This window comes from Heliangelus exortis, chromosome 9, assembly GCF_036169615.1.
Source record: "Heliangelus exortis chromosome 9, bHelExo1.hap1, whole genome shotgun sequence".
Classification (NCBI taxonomy): domain Eukaryota; kingdom Metazoa; phylum Chordata; class Aves; order Apodiformes; family Trochilidae; genus Heliangelus; species Heliangelus exortis.
Window position 1 is genome coordinate 7,034,072 of NC_092430.1, and position 15,191 is coordinate 7,049,262.

At 37.2% G+C, this 15,191-nt stretch overlaps 1 protein-coding gene across 1 annotated transcript in view; it reads left to right on the forward strand.

Moving 5' to 3' along the window:
- Window positions 1-14,642, forward strand: part of SLC25A36 (solute carrier family 25 member 36) — a 31,101-nt gene extending 16,459 nt beyond the window's left edge. The window contains exons 5-7 of the mRNA XM_071751828.1: window positions 6,626-6,692; window positions 9,291-9,580; window positions 10,321-14,642. Coding sequence (XP_071607929.1) covers window positions 6,626-6,692; window positions 9,291-9,580; window positions 10,321-10,514 — 551 coding nt within the window. The 3' untranslated portion in view covers window positions 10,515-14,642. The remainder of the gene's footprint in view (window positions 1-6,625; window positions 6,693-9,290; window positions 9,581-10,320) is intronic.
- Window positions 14,643-15,191: the final 549 nt, after the last annotated feature.

The following is a 15,191-nucleotide window of genomic DNA, read 5'->3' on the forward strand; positions in this document are numbered from 1 at the left end:
AAAACTTGGGCTGGCAGCACTTTACATGTTGCTGCCTGTGTCTTTCCTACACACACAAAAAAATTCAGGTTGCTTTTTTTCTATATAGACCATAGACACAGATGAGTCCTGACAGTTTTATGATTCAGATTTTACAGTGTGTATATATATATATAATGTGAGTACTAGCAATCTCGAATGGTCCTTCAAAGTTCATGTCAGAATGATGAACAGGATTAGTTTTCAATTTAATACTTGGTATAATCTGATACAATGAAATTGTTACGTAGCATAGAAAATTTAATTGATGATAACTTTAAGTAACACACTAATGTTCATCTCTAGCAAGAGGTGGCAGGCTTTCTTCTTCTGTGAGAAGGGGAACAGTTTTATCTTAAATGGGCAAAACAAGGTGCTAAGATGATGCATTATTTTTTATCACCTAGAAATGTGTTTTGGTTGTAGGCGAACAGCATGGGATGGAAGGGTTTTCATGAAAAGCTCCTCCTAATCACTTAATTGCTCCAAGAAAAAGGAATTGTCTTCAGCTCTTTGTCGAGGGTATAAAACATTTCTGTAAATTCTGTGGGAAGGGGAAGTATGAGAAATAGAAAGAAGTCTATCCTCAGTTAATACCATCTCTGTATAACTTGTGTGGTGCTGCAGACAAATGATGGTTCAGACTGTTGCTTTGGAAGTTTCTGGCCTAATTCTGGGGGGAAAAGGGCATGTATGGAGTTGTGCTGTTGTGATGCTTCCCAAGTGCTTGCAGACACAGATTGTAGTTTATCAAGGAATTCTGTGTCTGCTTCTTAACCTGTGTCTCTTCCAGAAGGTTGGTATTACTCATTTGTCCTTATGACTGCAGGAGGCTGGGGTAAATGTATTTGAGCCTTAATTGCTGGTAGCCTTTTTTACATTAATACGCAAGTTTAATATTGCACAACTTTAATGGCTGTTACTTTTCTCAATACTTAGCTAGTTATGCAGTTTATTTCTAAGCCATATAGCCAGTGGAGCTGGATGTCCAGTGCAGGTTCATACTACAGGTCACAACTTCTTCCCTTGAAGTGTCTTGGCACTGTCATACAGTCTCTGGAAGACTTTTAAAAGAAGGTTCTTAGACAAATAATTTCTTGATGATCAGTGTTCTGATTTATGTGAAAAGGACTATATATAAAATCAATGGTGTTTTCTTGGGAACGTGCTAACCTTGTTTTTATAATTCTAATATATTTCAGAAAATGCACTTAAACCAGCTATTAACAGTTTTACCTGCAAGGTTTGTATTGCTTTATGATGCAAATCAACTTAAGGAAATGGCCAAGTAACAGGGAAAAGATTGAATGTGAGCTCTTTATTGGCTGTCTTAAACAGGTTAACACAGATCACTGTAACATTTGCTTTGGAGCTTAAGATTTCAGATTTGGCAACCTAGATAAACACTGCTAATAATTAGCAAAAAATAATCAGTATTGGGTTTTCTTTTGCAGCTGCCTTTGCTTTCAGTATGGAATTGAGTAACTCAGTCTTAAATGAGGGATGTTGGTTTTTTTGGATGTGACCTTTCTGTTACTTAAAAGTTTCCAGTACCTAATGAGTATGAGGTGGTGTTTGCACTTAAAGCTTTTCCTGTAGGTTGCAAAATACAGTAATGAGGAGAGAAAAAAACCAAAAAAACAAAAAAACAAACAAACCTAATCTGTCACTATTTTTTGTAAGTAGTGAACTTCACTTAACTGTATATTTGTACTGTATGGTAATACAGACATATCTCAGGCTAGACTGATGTAATAGTTAAATGAGGATTATTTTATATGCATGACATTTTGGGGAGTGACAATCTGAGATACGGTATTTCAATAATTTGTTTGAATTTAGTCCTGATTCTTCCTTCTTAAGATAAAACATATACCTGGTTTTATTAAGATTCCTTTAGTAAGTTTGTCTTATCCCAAGAAGGATGAATTACACTGGGTATTAGTAACTGATGCCTTATGCAATTAGAAATTAATGTTTTTCTCTTGCTATATGCTAGCTTCCAGCTTACAGTTCACATCACTTTCATACTTAAATTCTGTGTATTGACATGAAGGAGTACTTGGCAACCTTTTGCTTACTGCTTTTTCTCGCTTTGCAAACTTGGACAGTGAATATATCTGAAGCTTACCCCAAGAATTAGAGTGTTTGCTTATGTTAAAATAGCTTATCTTGGTACATTTCAAAATCAGATTAAATTCTTGGATCTACTATAAGATCTGCCTTCTCATTGCACTTATTCAACCTCTTTTTGCCACAGAATAATTCAGTTGAACTGAATGAGCTGCTTGATTCCTGTATGACTTTTTGTTTTGCCTATTTAATAATCATAGCCTCATTCAGACAACCTGGTTGCAAATCTGTGAAACTGCTTTGCCTTGTCTGCTACTGCTGTTCTTTCTAGAACTCTACTGGCAAACCAACCCAAACAGATTTTTATTTTATATTAAAAGAATTGGGACAACTTTATTACTTACAGAGATATACCCTTCTTTTGTAACTTTTTTGTAGTGTCTACACAGTTACTTAATAACAAAACACATATTTAGTTCATTAATTAGTGATATTAGAAATTTGATTTCATAAGGCATCTATTTTGCATTTCAGTCCTAAGACAAGGCTAGGTTTTTTAATGATATTTGGGAGGGAGTGGGGGAAGGAGGAGGGTTCACTTTTAAGTTAAATATATAGGTAAGTATTTGAAGATGTAAAATGGAACTGCTGCAAATGAGCAGAAATTTCAGTACTCAGTGCATTTTACACAACTATTTTAATATCTGTGGCCTGTTCTGATTATTTTTCTTTCTTTTTTTTTCCTAAACTTTTACCTGAAACCCGTTAGATCTCCCAATAACTAATTCACAAATCCTTCCAATGGGATTCGATTTGTACACATGTGTCTGATGAGGTCACTGCTTGTTGTTATGATACAGAAAAGCCTGTGTCTATTTTAGGCATTTACTGTACATTTCTCCCGTGAAAAGAGTGAGATCGTGTCATCTCATGCTCCCCACCCGCAGGTCACTTCCTGCAGAAATATGGACTAACTTAAACCTCGTGAGTACTGAACTGAGCGTCTCTTGCAGCCTCTAGTGTAAGAACCACACGTTGGGTTTGTAATATCTATTAAATAAACAGAATAAGGGGAATTCACTTTGATTATCTTGAACTTGCATTGTGCAAAGACATCGTTTCTTAACTCCGAGAAGAGTTACTTTTTTTTTCTGTGCAGTTCAGGGAAAGGTGGAAGATGCCTTTCACTGATAGCCACTACTTTATTTAGCTCTGCCTAATTACAAGTCCCTACTGGGTTAAATAAGGCCTTTTGGTTTTTTCAGTGTCCCAGAGCTGCCATGAAAATGTGGCAGCTGATATTCTGTGTTGTCACATTATTTCAAAGACCTCTTTTTGTTGATTTGTTTTTTTGTTTTTTTGTTTTTGTTTGGCTTTTTTTGTTAATATGTATATAATCTCCTTTCTGTCTCTTTCTGTTCTCTTTTGGTTTGTTTTCATTTTACTACCTTGGATTTTTAATTCAGTATTCCATATTCACATGTGTCTGTATTACTCACATTGGCTTAGAGATTAAAAAAAAAAACCCAGCCCTAACCTTTGAAATATGATGCATAATAGGAATACCTGGGATCTTACCTGTCATAGCTGGTACAGCTGAAAAAGTAGATTGAGAATTCATTCCATCTGTAACTGGGATACAATTTCATAGAAAAAAATGTTAACCTAGGAAAGTAGAGAATTTTCTGCTATTGCCAAATTGATCTACCCTTCTAAATGGATATGGAATCTTTTTTGGAGGATACAGCACATTGACAGGCATTATAAGGTTCACTGAGACTTCTAAATGGGAAAAAAGGAAACAACTGCTAGAGTTTCACGGTAGCTTTTGAAAGCCCCTCACCTTTATTTTTTAACAAATATGTTTGCTACAAGTTTTCTGTGTTGAGAAAGTTTATAAAAAAAAAAAATCTCAAATGGCATGTTTCATGTTTTGGAGTGCTTTCCTTGGTGCATCACTGAAGTCTTTTGTTTCTTACAGTAGCTGCCTGTACTACTTTATCTGTAAGAATCAAGCTGTAGTCTTTCCATCCTGAAACCTGAAATATTAAAGGCTCTTGAACTGGAAAGCTTTAGTTCAAACTGTCCCTAGATCTAGGCTTATGATGGCATCCCTTGGGAAAAAAATTGGCTATTCTGTGAAGTGTCTAATCCCACTGGTAGGGGTGCCAGAGCTAAACAGTGTTTTAGAGCAGCCCAGGGAGTGCAAGTTCAAACACAACTGGCTGTGTCCTGTGCCAGTCTCCCTTCTCTGGCAATTTCCAATACAGTCTTCTGAGCCTACTAGGAGGATCAGGCTGCTGGTGAGCAGTCACTGCTGCCACTCAAGCATTGCCTCGGATCACATCTGTGGGTTTCTTGCTCCAGATGTGGGACATACACAGACTACTCTTGGCTTGAATATGAAGGAGAAAGGGCTGAATAGATAACACTGTGACATACAGACCAGTAGTAACCAAATTCCAGAGCATGCAGCTTAAACAGGGATGCAAGTGATTTTTTTGTAATCTTGTTCACTTGTAATCAAGCACTAAGGGAGACTTGAACTAAGTTGATTTTTTTAAAGAAAAGTCTTTCCTGGAAAATGTGTTGGTCATAGTTTTTTCCACATCTTATTTCAAAGCCTTTTCAGTCCTGTGCATTCCTAGTGCCCTTCGCTGCACTACAGGTGTGGGAAGACTCTGATTTGGATTAAAATAAAATTAAAAGTTTCCTAGTGCTTGCATAAAGAAATAAAAAAGTCAGTGTTTCCTCTCAGTTTAGTTTTGCCCAGGGTCAGGTGCTGTTGCAATCTGAAGTTTCTGTGGCATTAAGTGACAGTTCAGAAGGACTGGCTGGTTGAACTAGAGAACCTTTTTTGCACATGTGGTATGCTTTTAAAACATCCTGTGCCTTGTTATGGCAAAGTAGTTCCCTGCTGCTTTGGGTTTTTACACAATTCTTTACCTCCATGAAATGCAGATACAAAACACTTTGGCTTCTTAGGATTTCACTCCATTTTATGAAGGGCTAAATGTGTACCTGGACATAGAAAAGAATAAATAAATCAATGTATTAAAAAAAAAAAAACCAACAAAGCCAAACCTTTATCTACTGCAGGAAGTTTTTTTAGTTGAGATTTGAGTTAGTTTAAAATCTAATTGGAAGATTAAACTGAAATCTTTAACATGGCTCTGCTGTTTTGCCACAGAAATCGAGATAAATCTTAGTAGCTGCTAAACCTTGTAATTTATCTTCAGAAGTGGAAATCATAATGGCCTATTTAAGATTTGGGAGCAGAGATAAAACAAACCCTAAAACAGTTAAGATCCTCTGGCATTTCTCTGAGTATTGCAGTCATTTGTGTGCAATGTAAACCTAGATTGTCATTGAACAGAAGTAACATGTATGCAAGCAGTTCTGCTAAATACATATATATGTAAGCTGTTAATGATCTCCATAAACAAACTTATCAGTAGCCTGTTTGTTGTATAAGTATTGTGCACCAGATATGCACTGAACAAGGTAACTCTTTGTTGCTTTCCCACAACACCAGTCCATTCCCTTGCAAAAGGGCAGCATGTCTTTGTAGTGATATACAAGTGATGTGTGTCACTTAGAAATCAAGTGTCTAAATTTATCATCTCTTGCCTGGCCATGTTCCAGCTCCTCCCTTTTCCTCTTCTCTCCTGCAGACATTTTTCAGAGCTGCCTTTCACTCTGCTCTTTTTCTCTTCACAGTTGAGCAGAAGTAAGAGTGATTCTTACTTCTTTTCTGTTTATTTTTTTTTTTTCTGTTTTCCTTTTCGATTTTTCCTCCTTTTCTTTTTCTTTAGTGTACTGAAAATCAAAGCTTTAACCCTCATGTAAGCCTGGACAGTTGCTGTCTATCTGGATAGTTAGCAATCATAATATTTACTTTAACAATTTAAACACACAGATGATTGTAGAAGTATTCGTAGGCCAACCAACAATCTCTGCTTTGAGTACTAAATACAACATTAGAAATCAAATTTAACTGCTCTTTCTAGTTCATTATTAAAAGGTCTCTTAACTTACAATAATACATGCCTTGTAACTGCACCAAAAGTAGTATTTATTCTGTCTGCATGCTTTTAAACTCGGATTGTATTTCAGGTAGCAAATTCAATTGATGCTATCTCAAATTGGTATTGGTATAGTTATATCTGCAATGCATTCTTATTGATATGTTTACCAAATTGGATTAGTCTAGCTAGTTTTGCTGCTCCATGATAACAAAACAGGGTTGGTATTAATAGATAGGCAGAGAAATGTGAATAATTTGGCTTATTTTAAACGGGGTGTCTCTTCCTAGGAATCAAAGCTACTCAATGCAAAATTAAAAAATAAGCTTAATGTTTGTTGGCTGTATGGATCAACAAAATATCAGTAAAGGGCTACAATGGGTGCTTTCTAAAAATCAGTATAGTCCGAGTTTTTGCATTCACTGTACCTTACTGTCTGTGTTTCAATCTTAGATGCAGTTGCTCTTGTCATACTATCACATCTAACTTTTCTGTTTAAATGTTTTTAGGTTTCACTGCGATCACAACAACTAATCCCATTTGGCTAGTAAAGACACGATTGCAGCTTGATGCAAGGTATAGTGACAATGGGAAGTCTTGCTGCTGCCATAAGATTTTTGTTAAATGTTATGAATCGATTCTTCATCCCCAAATAGGATGATTCTTTAAATATCCAATGTTTCTTACTAGAAAGTTGGTGCTGATCTATCTACAAGTTAAACTGTGATTTTTCTCTGTTTTCATCTCTGAGTTCTGAGAATTGCCTGAGGCACTAAAGAAGACTGTCTAGAGAATTTAGAATGAATTGCAAGGTTAAGTCTCATTAAAATGCTTTACCTATCATATGCTTACATTTTCCTTCAGTAATATAGTATCTTTGGTTTTGGCAGTTGAGGTGAACATTTCTGAAATAAGGATTTTAGCATAAGTTTAGACAAATGCCTGAAACATCCCGCTTCTCATTTTTTGCATACAATGAGCTCTAGCCTATAATAAGGGGAACACTGTTTTTATGGGTCAAAACACAGGCATTGTCCTAGTGCAGGACAGACAATAGAAGTTGCTTGGACTTGATACAGAATCAATTACAGAAACTATATAGCATTATAAGTTCTGTAATAATTAATAGAATTTTATACAAACAGGGTTGAAGAAAGACCTTTATTCCTATATATTTAAAACTGCAGAGGCTGATAGGATGCAAGTGTATCAATGCAACTGATGTGTTCATTTTATAGAATTTCTTACTGAAAACTTGGCATGCAATATAAAATTCTTCGGCCATCCTAAATACATTAATGAGCTACATATTCCTGTTCTGGAGTTCTATTGCACTGCTTGTATTAACTGTGTATTAGCATTTTTCCTCTTAGCCAGGCATATTGTCAGCTGCAAGGTGACCATAGTAAGTATACCTCAGAACCAGTTTTACTGTGGAATTTTTTTCTGTGGTGCCATCATACGATTGTGGTGATCATTCCATGACTAATTCCAATGGGGTTTTGGTGCTGTGTTAGCCACATGGCATCTGGTACCTCTGGTTGTTTTCTACTGATAAATGAGTTATTGCTTAAACTATAAGGTATAAGGAAATTAGGTAGAATTATAGATTTCTTGTCAACGTTATTTCATTGCATTACATCAAGCATTATTCACAGGGGAGACCTTAAGAACAATCTAAGTTTGTGTAGGACAGTGCAATTACACGGGCTCATCCAGCACACTGCGTTCTCAGCTCTTCTATTTCATAAAAGCCCTTGGCCTGATCTTGTCTCTGTTGAAGTTGTCAGAAATCAGTAAGATTTCTTCAGTAATATCTCAAGAAGGTATGTGTTCTGTTTCCTAAGTGAAATTACTTTGGCCTTTAAGACATTTGGTGTGCATCTTGCACAACAGAAGAACAAACAGCAGTTTGTGTCACTGCACCTGTCCATGTGTGTACCAGGGACATATGGAAACTGAGGTGCCCCTGGAGCTGCAGCTCTAGGTCCAGCTGGTTGTCCCACTTCTGTCCCTTCCCAACTTCTTTTGCTGGTCAGGTGAGAAGCAGAAAAGGCCTTGACTCGGTGTAAACACTGCTGAGCAATTGCTAAAACATCCCTGTGTTATTAATATTGCTTCCAGCAGAAATCCAAAGCCTAGCTCCATACCAGCTACTATGAAGAACATTAACCCTACCTGAGTAAAGCCTGCTCAGCAGCCATCTCTTCCTCTTAATTGTGCTTGGTACCTTGTCTCATTGTTGTCTGACACTGAAGGTTCACACCATCAGGACTTAAATTCTGCCATCAAGTGATGCCTCATGCCACTACCATAAAAGCTCCTGCTACCAGCTCTCTTGCTTTGACAGTATCTGTACCAGTTACCTTAATTTCTTTCAAGGTTATTTGCTGTTCTTTCTGTGGCTTTCTCACTCGGGAGACCTCTGCTGGCAGAAGCCGTGTGCTTCAGGTGCCTGCACTCACTGCTGCAATTAAGTTTATTTTATATGGTGTTGTAATGGTTTTGCATAGCTGTGTAAGGTGTGTTAAGTAATCCAATATACACAACTCAATTCAGTAAGCAAGCTAAAAATGGGACTAAGACTTTATTTACCCAGTGTTGCTTGATATAGCAATGTCTTAATGAGCATTTTCTTGACATAAGCAGGGTCTTACTTGAATCAGATAATAGTTTCCTGTGTTGTGTTTGTTGATATGCTCCCTTTGGATGTCCTTGTTTGCTGGTAGCTGTGATGCTCTGCAGACTGCTGGTTTTACTCTCAGCCACCGTAATTACCATGCTATGGAGCTGTGTATTTGAGGCAAAAATTAAGGGAAATCCACTCGCATTATGCAGAAGAAAATGAACATTTTTTTCATGAGTTGCTGACAAAGTTAATTTGCAAGTTTGTTTTCAAGCAGTTTAGTCCTTTATTCCATAAGACCTGTGGAGATGTAGGTGGTACTTTAGTCACCTTGCCAAGTTAGGCTTGGATTCAGTGTAATGTTTTACTTGTGTTAAGTGTGGAAGGCCTTCGAGACTTTGATTTCAAGTATGTTTTTAAACACATTTGGAGACTCTCAGTGTCAGTGTGAGATGCTTATGTCCTCGTGCCACTCAAACAAACTGTTTAATTATTTTTAAGTCTCAAGCTGCACCAGGCTGATACCTGTTTTATTCTCTTCTTTCTAGGAATCGTGGAGAAAAACGGATGAGTGCTTTTGAATGTGTCCGAAAGGTTTATCAATCCGATGGTATTAAAGGCTTTTACAGAGGAATGTCAGCATCTTATGCAGGCATATCTGAGACTGTTATTCATTTTGTTATTTATGAGAGTATTAAGAGAAAACTACTGGAGTATAAGATAGCTTCTGCCATGGACAATGAGGATGAATCAGCAAAAGAAGCTTCGGACTTTGTTGGAATGATGATGGCTGCTGCCACTTCCAAAACTTGTGCAACATCAATAGCATATCCCCATGGTAAGTGAGGCATGTGCAGCTGAGAGTGTGCATCCAATTGATCAAAGGGAGTTTTTTCAGTGATATTTGTAGCAGACTTGGGCTCACTTGCTCAAAAACTTTGCCTCAAGCTTTTCACAACAGATTCAGTCAGTTAACATGACTATAGTATTCAGAAACAGAAGTATCTTTAAGTGGATATCTAGCATGGCCTTTTCTTACGTAATGTGTATTTTTCCAAAGGATTTTCCGTGGTGTGCCCCAAAGGTCTTTTTTTCTCTTCAAGTCTCTCTGTATACTCTGCAATTTCACATAATTTGCCAGCAAGTTCTTGCCCCAGTTCTAGGACAACGGGCTGTCTGGTTTCAGTTGGACTTGAGTTTTCTGCAAAACAGTTGCATATACATGAAGTTTGTTAATGAACTGAGTACTTCACTAGTGGCAACTTCCAAACTGTAATGTAAGCCCAAAGAACAGTCCTTTTCTGGATTTTAACTAAGAAAGTGAACTTTTCTTGCTTAGTTTAGATATCTAATACTGCCACAAATTTAACTTGTTTTCATCCTGCACATAGATGATTTGCTTCTCTGTGTGTTGCTTCTCCTTTTTTTTTAGACACTTCTGAGTGTCTAAAAAAAAGTGTCTAAACTCAGAACTTGGGGAGGGGGAAAGGCTGCTTTTTAATATGCAATCTCTAGTGGGTTTCTGGGACAGATAATGAAAAGTGGTAAATGTAACCACCTGTGGTTTTCTTTGTACAGAGGTTGTACGAACAAGACTAAGAGAAGAGGGAACAAAGTACAGATCTTTCTTCCAGACACTCTCTTTGCTTGTGAGAGAAGAAGGGTATGGATCCCTCTACCGAGGTTTAACTACACATCTGATCAGACAGATTCCAAACACAGCTATCATGATGTCAACTTATGAAGTGGTAGTCTACTTGCTGGATGGATAGCAGTATGACAAGGCTTGCTAGAAGAAGGTGGAAGACTGAAAGACTGGAGTGGACCACTGGAAGTGAATGCCAAAGTGGCGGGCAAAAGGAAGGTTTTATCAGGAATATGCAGCAATGGACAAAACAGAAGGCTGATAGTGGGCAATTATGAATAATTTTGCTGCCTTATTGTAGTCTCGTGGCAGTGTGTCAAATGGAAACTGTCCCTTAGGGAATGCCTTTAAACATCTCTTAATTTGAAATTATTACTTTCTTTTCATCTGTTAATCTAAAAAGGGCCATTTAGTCATCTTCCAGGACCTGATGGATGAGAGAGGGGGCATAACATATATTCCTGGGGCAGCCTTATTCACTTCTCTTAGTGATTGCTCTCAACAACGTCCTTTTTGTTCTGTTTTACTGCACAGTAACCTGTTGGAAGAATGGTAAAGACAGCACTTTCATACCTTTCCATGCCTTGAACTCCCATTCAGTTGCTCTGAAGATTCACAAAGAGTCTGAGGTAGTAGTCAGTGTGTGAAGTTTTCCATGTTGCTACCTCAAGACAAAATATGGTGCAGGGACCCTGAACAGAGTTATTTCTTCACCAAAAAAAGCTGATGAAGCTGATGCTTTTTGTTTTGGTTTTGTGGTTTGTTTTGTTGGGTTTTTTTGTGGTTTTTTTTTTTAATTTTTTAAGTTTGAGCAGTGTTGTAATAGATGGGATCTGATTGTTGATCTCTTCAGGTTATCCATCTGTTACTATTGGTGTATGTGGATTTCTAGGTCTGCTGCATCATCCATTTTCCTTTCTGGAGCTTTATTTCCTTAAGAAAGATGTATAAAGTGTTCTCCTTATTGTAAGTTTTCCTTGCCAAAATGTCAGGTCACTCACACATTTAACAAAGAACCTGCTGAATGTTACTTCATAGCATTTTAAGGATTCCTTATGTGATGAAAAATCTTTATAGTCCTGACTACCATCTGTGGATATAGGATTCACTCAAATAGTTTCCTGCTACTAAGAACAAACTGTATTACCCTAAGATGTCTGGAAAATCCTGACATGGGTTACTAGTATCTATATGGGAGTACAGGGGGAGAAGACATTGCCATAGCTAAGGTGACTAGAAAGCTGGTAACAATTCAAGCTGACATGAATCTTTTCAGTGAAGATGGCCTCTGTGTAGAGTGACGGGAGAAACCTGTAACAGATTTTCTTGTAAGTGTTCCCTTTGATAATTGCTGTGTTACTTCTTCCAGCTTTAGCCTCTGTACTGAACTGGCAGTTAATAGTATAACCTTGTCCTCCCAATCGTGTGAATATCCAGGCATAGTTTTTGTTGTTCCAGAAGCCAATTGCACAACAATGCATTGCATTCAGCAGCAAGCCTTAGCTACTTTGTCTGTCATAAGTTACAGGGTTTTCCTAAATCATTCAGCTGGAGTGTTAAAAGCAGAAGCTTAATGTTACAAGAACTTGTACAGCTTTCCAAACTTTTTATCTGCACTTTGAGTACTTCTCAGTCTACATCCGAGATCCTTATCAGAAAGATGATCATTATAAATAGAAGGCAATAGCTTCCTATATATAACTGCTGCTACACTGCTGTGGACAGAACTGGGCTATCACCTCTCCCAGTGTGGTACTTCAGTACACTTGAACTGTGCGTAGTGTGCAATGGCTTTATTTTATTAATGACTCCTTATGCACTTTGTGACCTTATGGCTTACAACCTTTCTTCCTCTTACTGGTTATCTGTAGTCAAACTGTGTTCAAAGCAGTTTGATTTTAAACCAAGAATGTGGTTTGATTTCAGTGTAAGCTGTGCAGAATAAACCATTGTTCTATAGATCCATAGCACATCTGCAATAGTGTTCTGTAGGCTGTATGTAAAAGCTCAAAGCTTCCAGAACAAGCAGTGTGTGTTCTCATTGGCTTTCCTTTATTTTCACCATTATCATCTCTTCCATGCAGTGTCAAAAGTATTTTAGTATTTCATGTAATTCTCTGTAGCAATTGCTCATCCTTATAAAAGGCACCTATAGTATGTTCAGCAACCTTGGAGTGGAGGCTTGGTTGTATTGAGTTTCTTCTCCTTGGGCAATATTATCTTACTTTTTGAAGACAGCTTGGTTGGTGATCTGACCAAAGGTGAACTTAATTGTAAAAGAAGAAAGGGGAGTATTTAAATGTATGTTATAGAGTGGGCTTTTTCTAGTCATCTCCCTAGGAAAAGTCTGGAGTATTCTTGGATCTGACCTGAGTCTTGCTGTGATTTTTTTCAGATAACCAAGTGGAGAAATAGCTACTTAAATTTCTGTGGCTATCTAGATTATTCAGTCAGAGCCAAAATTTAAATTGGTAAAGACAATTTTCAGATTGAGTTATTCATTAATACAATGAATCCTTAGATTAGCCTAGGCTTCACTAGAGTTACTCTCCTGTTTATTAGCTACGTTCTCCCTTGGTTACATGTTCACCTCACTTTAATTCACTTGGGTATCATGTGTGTGCCCTGTCTGGGTGAGAACAGACCCCAAGTAAAAAATGTTAACAGGAACAATTGAATATAGGAGACAACAGTTACAAATAGACAAATTGGCTAAACACCCATTAAAAGGTTGGAATAATAATGTTTTAAACTTCAGGCTTATATTTCAGGTTTTTGGCTTATATTACATAAAATACAAACTCAAAGTCTCTTGGGATTCTTTTGTTATCTTTTATCTTACTAGTACCTACAAAGTTACCCCTGAAATAGTTCCCAGAGATTTTAAAATTATTTATATAGTTGTCTTCATATTTATTACAAAAGGTCAAAGGGAATAAGATGATGCTACATTCAGCAATATTTTAATGGAAGCGAAAGGAGTACATTTAAACTTCTTGTAACTTAGATGGTCGTCTTGATTTATGTTTGAATGTACTGTATTTATCTCCTTTCTGTGCTTGAGAAAAAGGTCTTGGATTTCAGAAAAAAAATGGGTAATTAATTCGTGTCCTTATATTTCCCTTGCCTAAATGAAACTTGAAATGTTACTGCAAGGTTATTTGGGAAGCACTGTGAGGCTGCAGTTTCCTAAAGCAGTCAGAAGATGGCACTGGAGGATCCATTCATCAAAGGGAAAAGGGTCTCTGCCAGGGCCTGGTGCTGTGCACTGGTTGTTACTGAGCGTCAGTGGCAAATTGGGGGTACACGAGAGGTAGCTCGAGTTTGAAAAGCCATACAGAACTATTTATTTCCATGAATGCAGTCACATTTCTCAGCCGTTTTATTATCCAGTCAGTCCCTGTACAGCTGTGTGAAAACATGAGTATGTTGCACAGGGCTGAGCCCGGCCTCTAAGCTGACTGATAGGTCTGCTGTTTCTGTCTGAGTGTCTGATCTGCTAATGTATATTGTTTTAAGTAGGTTTAAACTACGGATTTATGGAGCTTTTGTTTAGTTTGATTGCCTCCAAGACAAAAACCTGTCCACTTGTATATTGACATGACACCTGTCTACTTCCCTGTTTACATAATGCACTCCATGTATTTCTTTTGTGATTGAAATGTTTGTTAATGAGAGTTCCTGCTATTTTTTTTTTTTTGCTTCTAATGACATTTGTAACATTCCTCACACTGTAGCATTGTAAAAGAATCCTTCCAGAGACAAAAGATGAGAAAGGCTTTATAAATGTTGCTTCCTGCTTAAACTGTTACAATTTGGAAAACAAGCTGAACACTGAAGCGTGCCTGGGTAAATGTATTACTTTTTTCAACTTTGTTATAACACTGTTGTATAACTTTTCAGTTCTATTTAAAAGTTTGCCTACCCTGCATATGTGAACATAATGATGCCCTCAGACTCATGGCTAAACACTCATAAATAAGTTTGAGAATACTTCAGTGCTCATGTGAGGTTTGCTATTATTCTTGCATATGTGTAGCTGGCTGTAAACTATGCTTTTACTCTGTATTTATATAGCTAACTTTTTACTTTGGGTTGCTTTAAACTTCAAGGCAAATTAAAATTATGTGCTTCTATTTGAATGTTGCCTTCTGTGCAAAATTGTACATTATTTTTAGCCTTTTTATTTTTCTACCATTGATAACGTACCAGTGCCTGGACAGTTGTGATTAAAAATGAGCAATTTATTAGGAGATCCTAGTGAATCATTTTATCCTATGCCATCATGCAGTACCTATAATATGTCCTTTTTTGGAGGAGCTCCTGAGTGGCTTAAACTAGTTGACTGTGTTCATATAGTTAAAATTGTATACTGTGACCTCAGCAGAACTAAGTGTTACTGTCTCTTGACTTAAATTCAGTAACTAGTGATCAGAAAATGTGTCCACCTAAAGTGCCATCTAGTATAAACCACTGCTGACGAAAATGAAGGGCAATAATTGTTCAAAACGTTCCGAGTTACCTGTGCAGTTATAGCCAGGTCCTTGACTCTGAAGCATTATTGGATACCTTTTATCTGAACAGTAAGTGTTTGATCTGAAGTCCTCATAACTTCCTCAGAAATCATGCTGCAAACATTCTGTATGCTTTGTTTGGTGATTCAGTGCTGCATTTTTTCCCTCGCAGTGTTTTGGAACAGAATCCTTTGCAGCCTTTAATAAGGAACCAAGGTTGGTCTTTCTAATTTGGTTCCTTGAGCTATTCAGTGCCATTTGAAAACTTGTGTTGAAACAACATAACATAG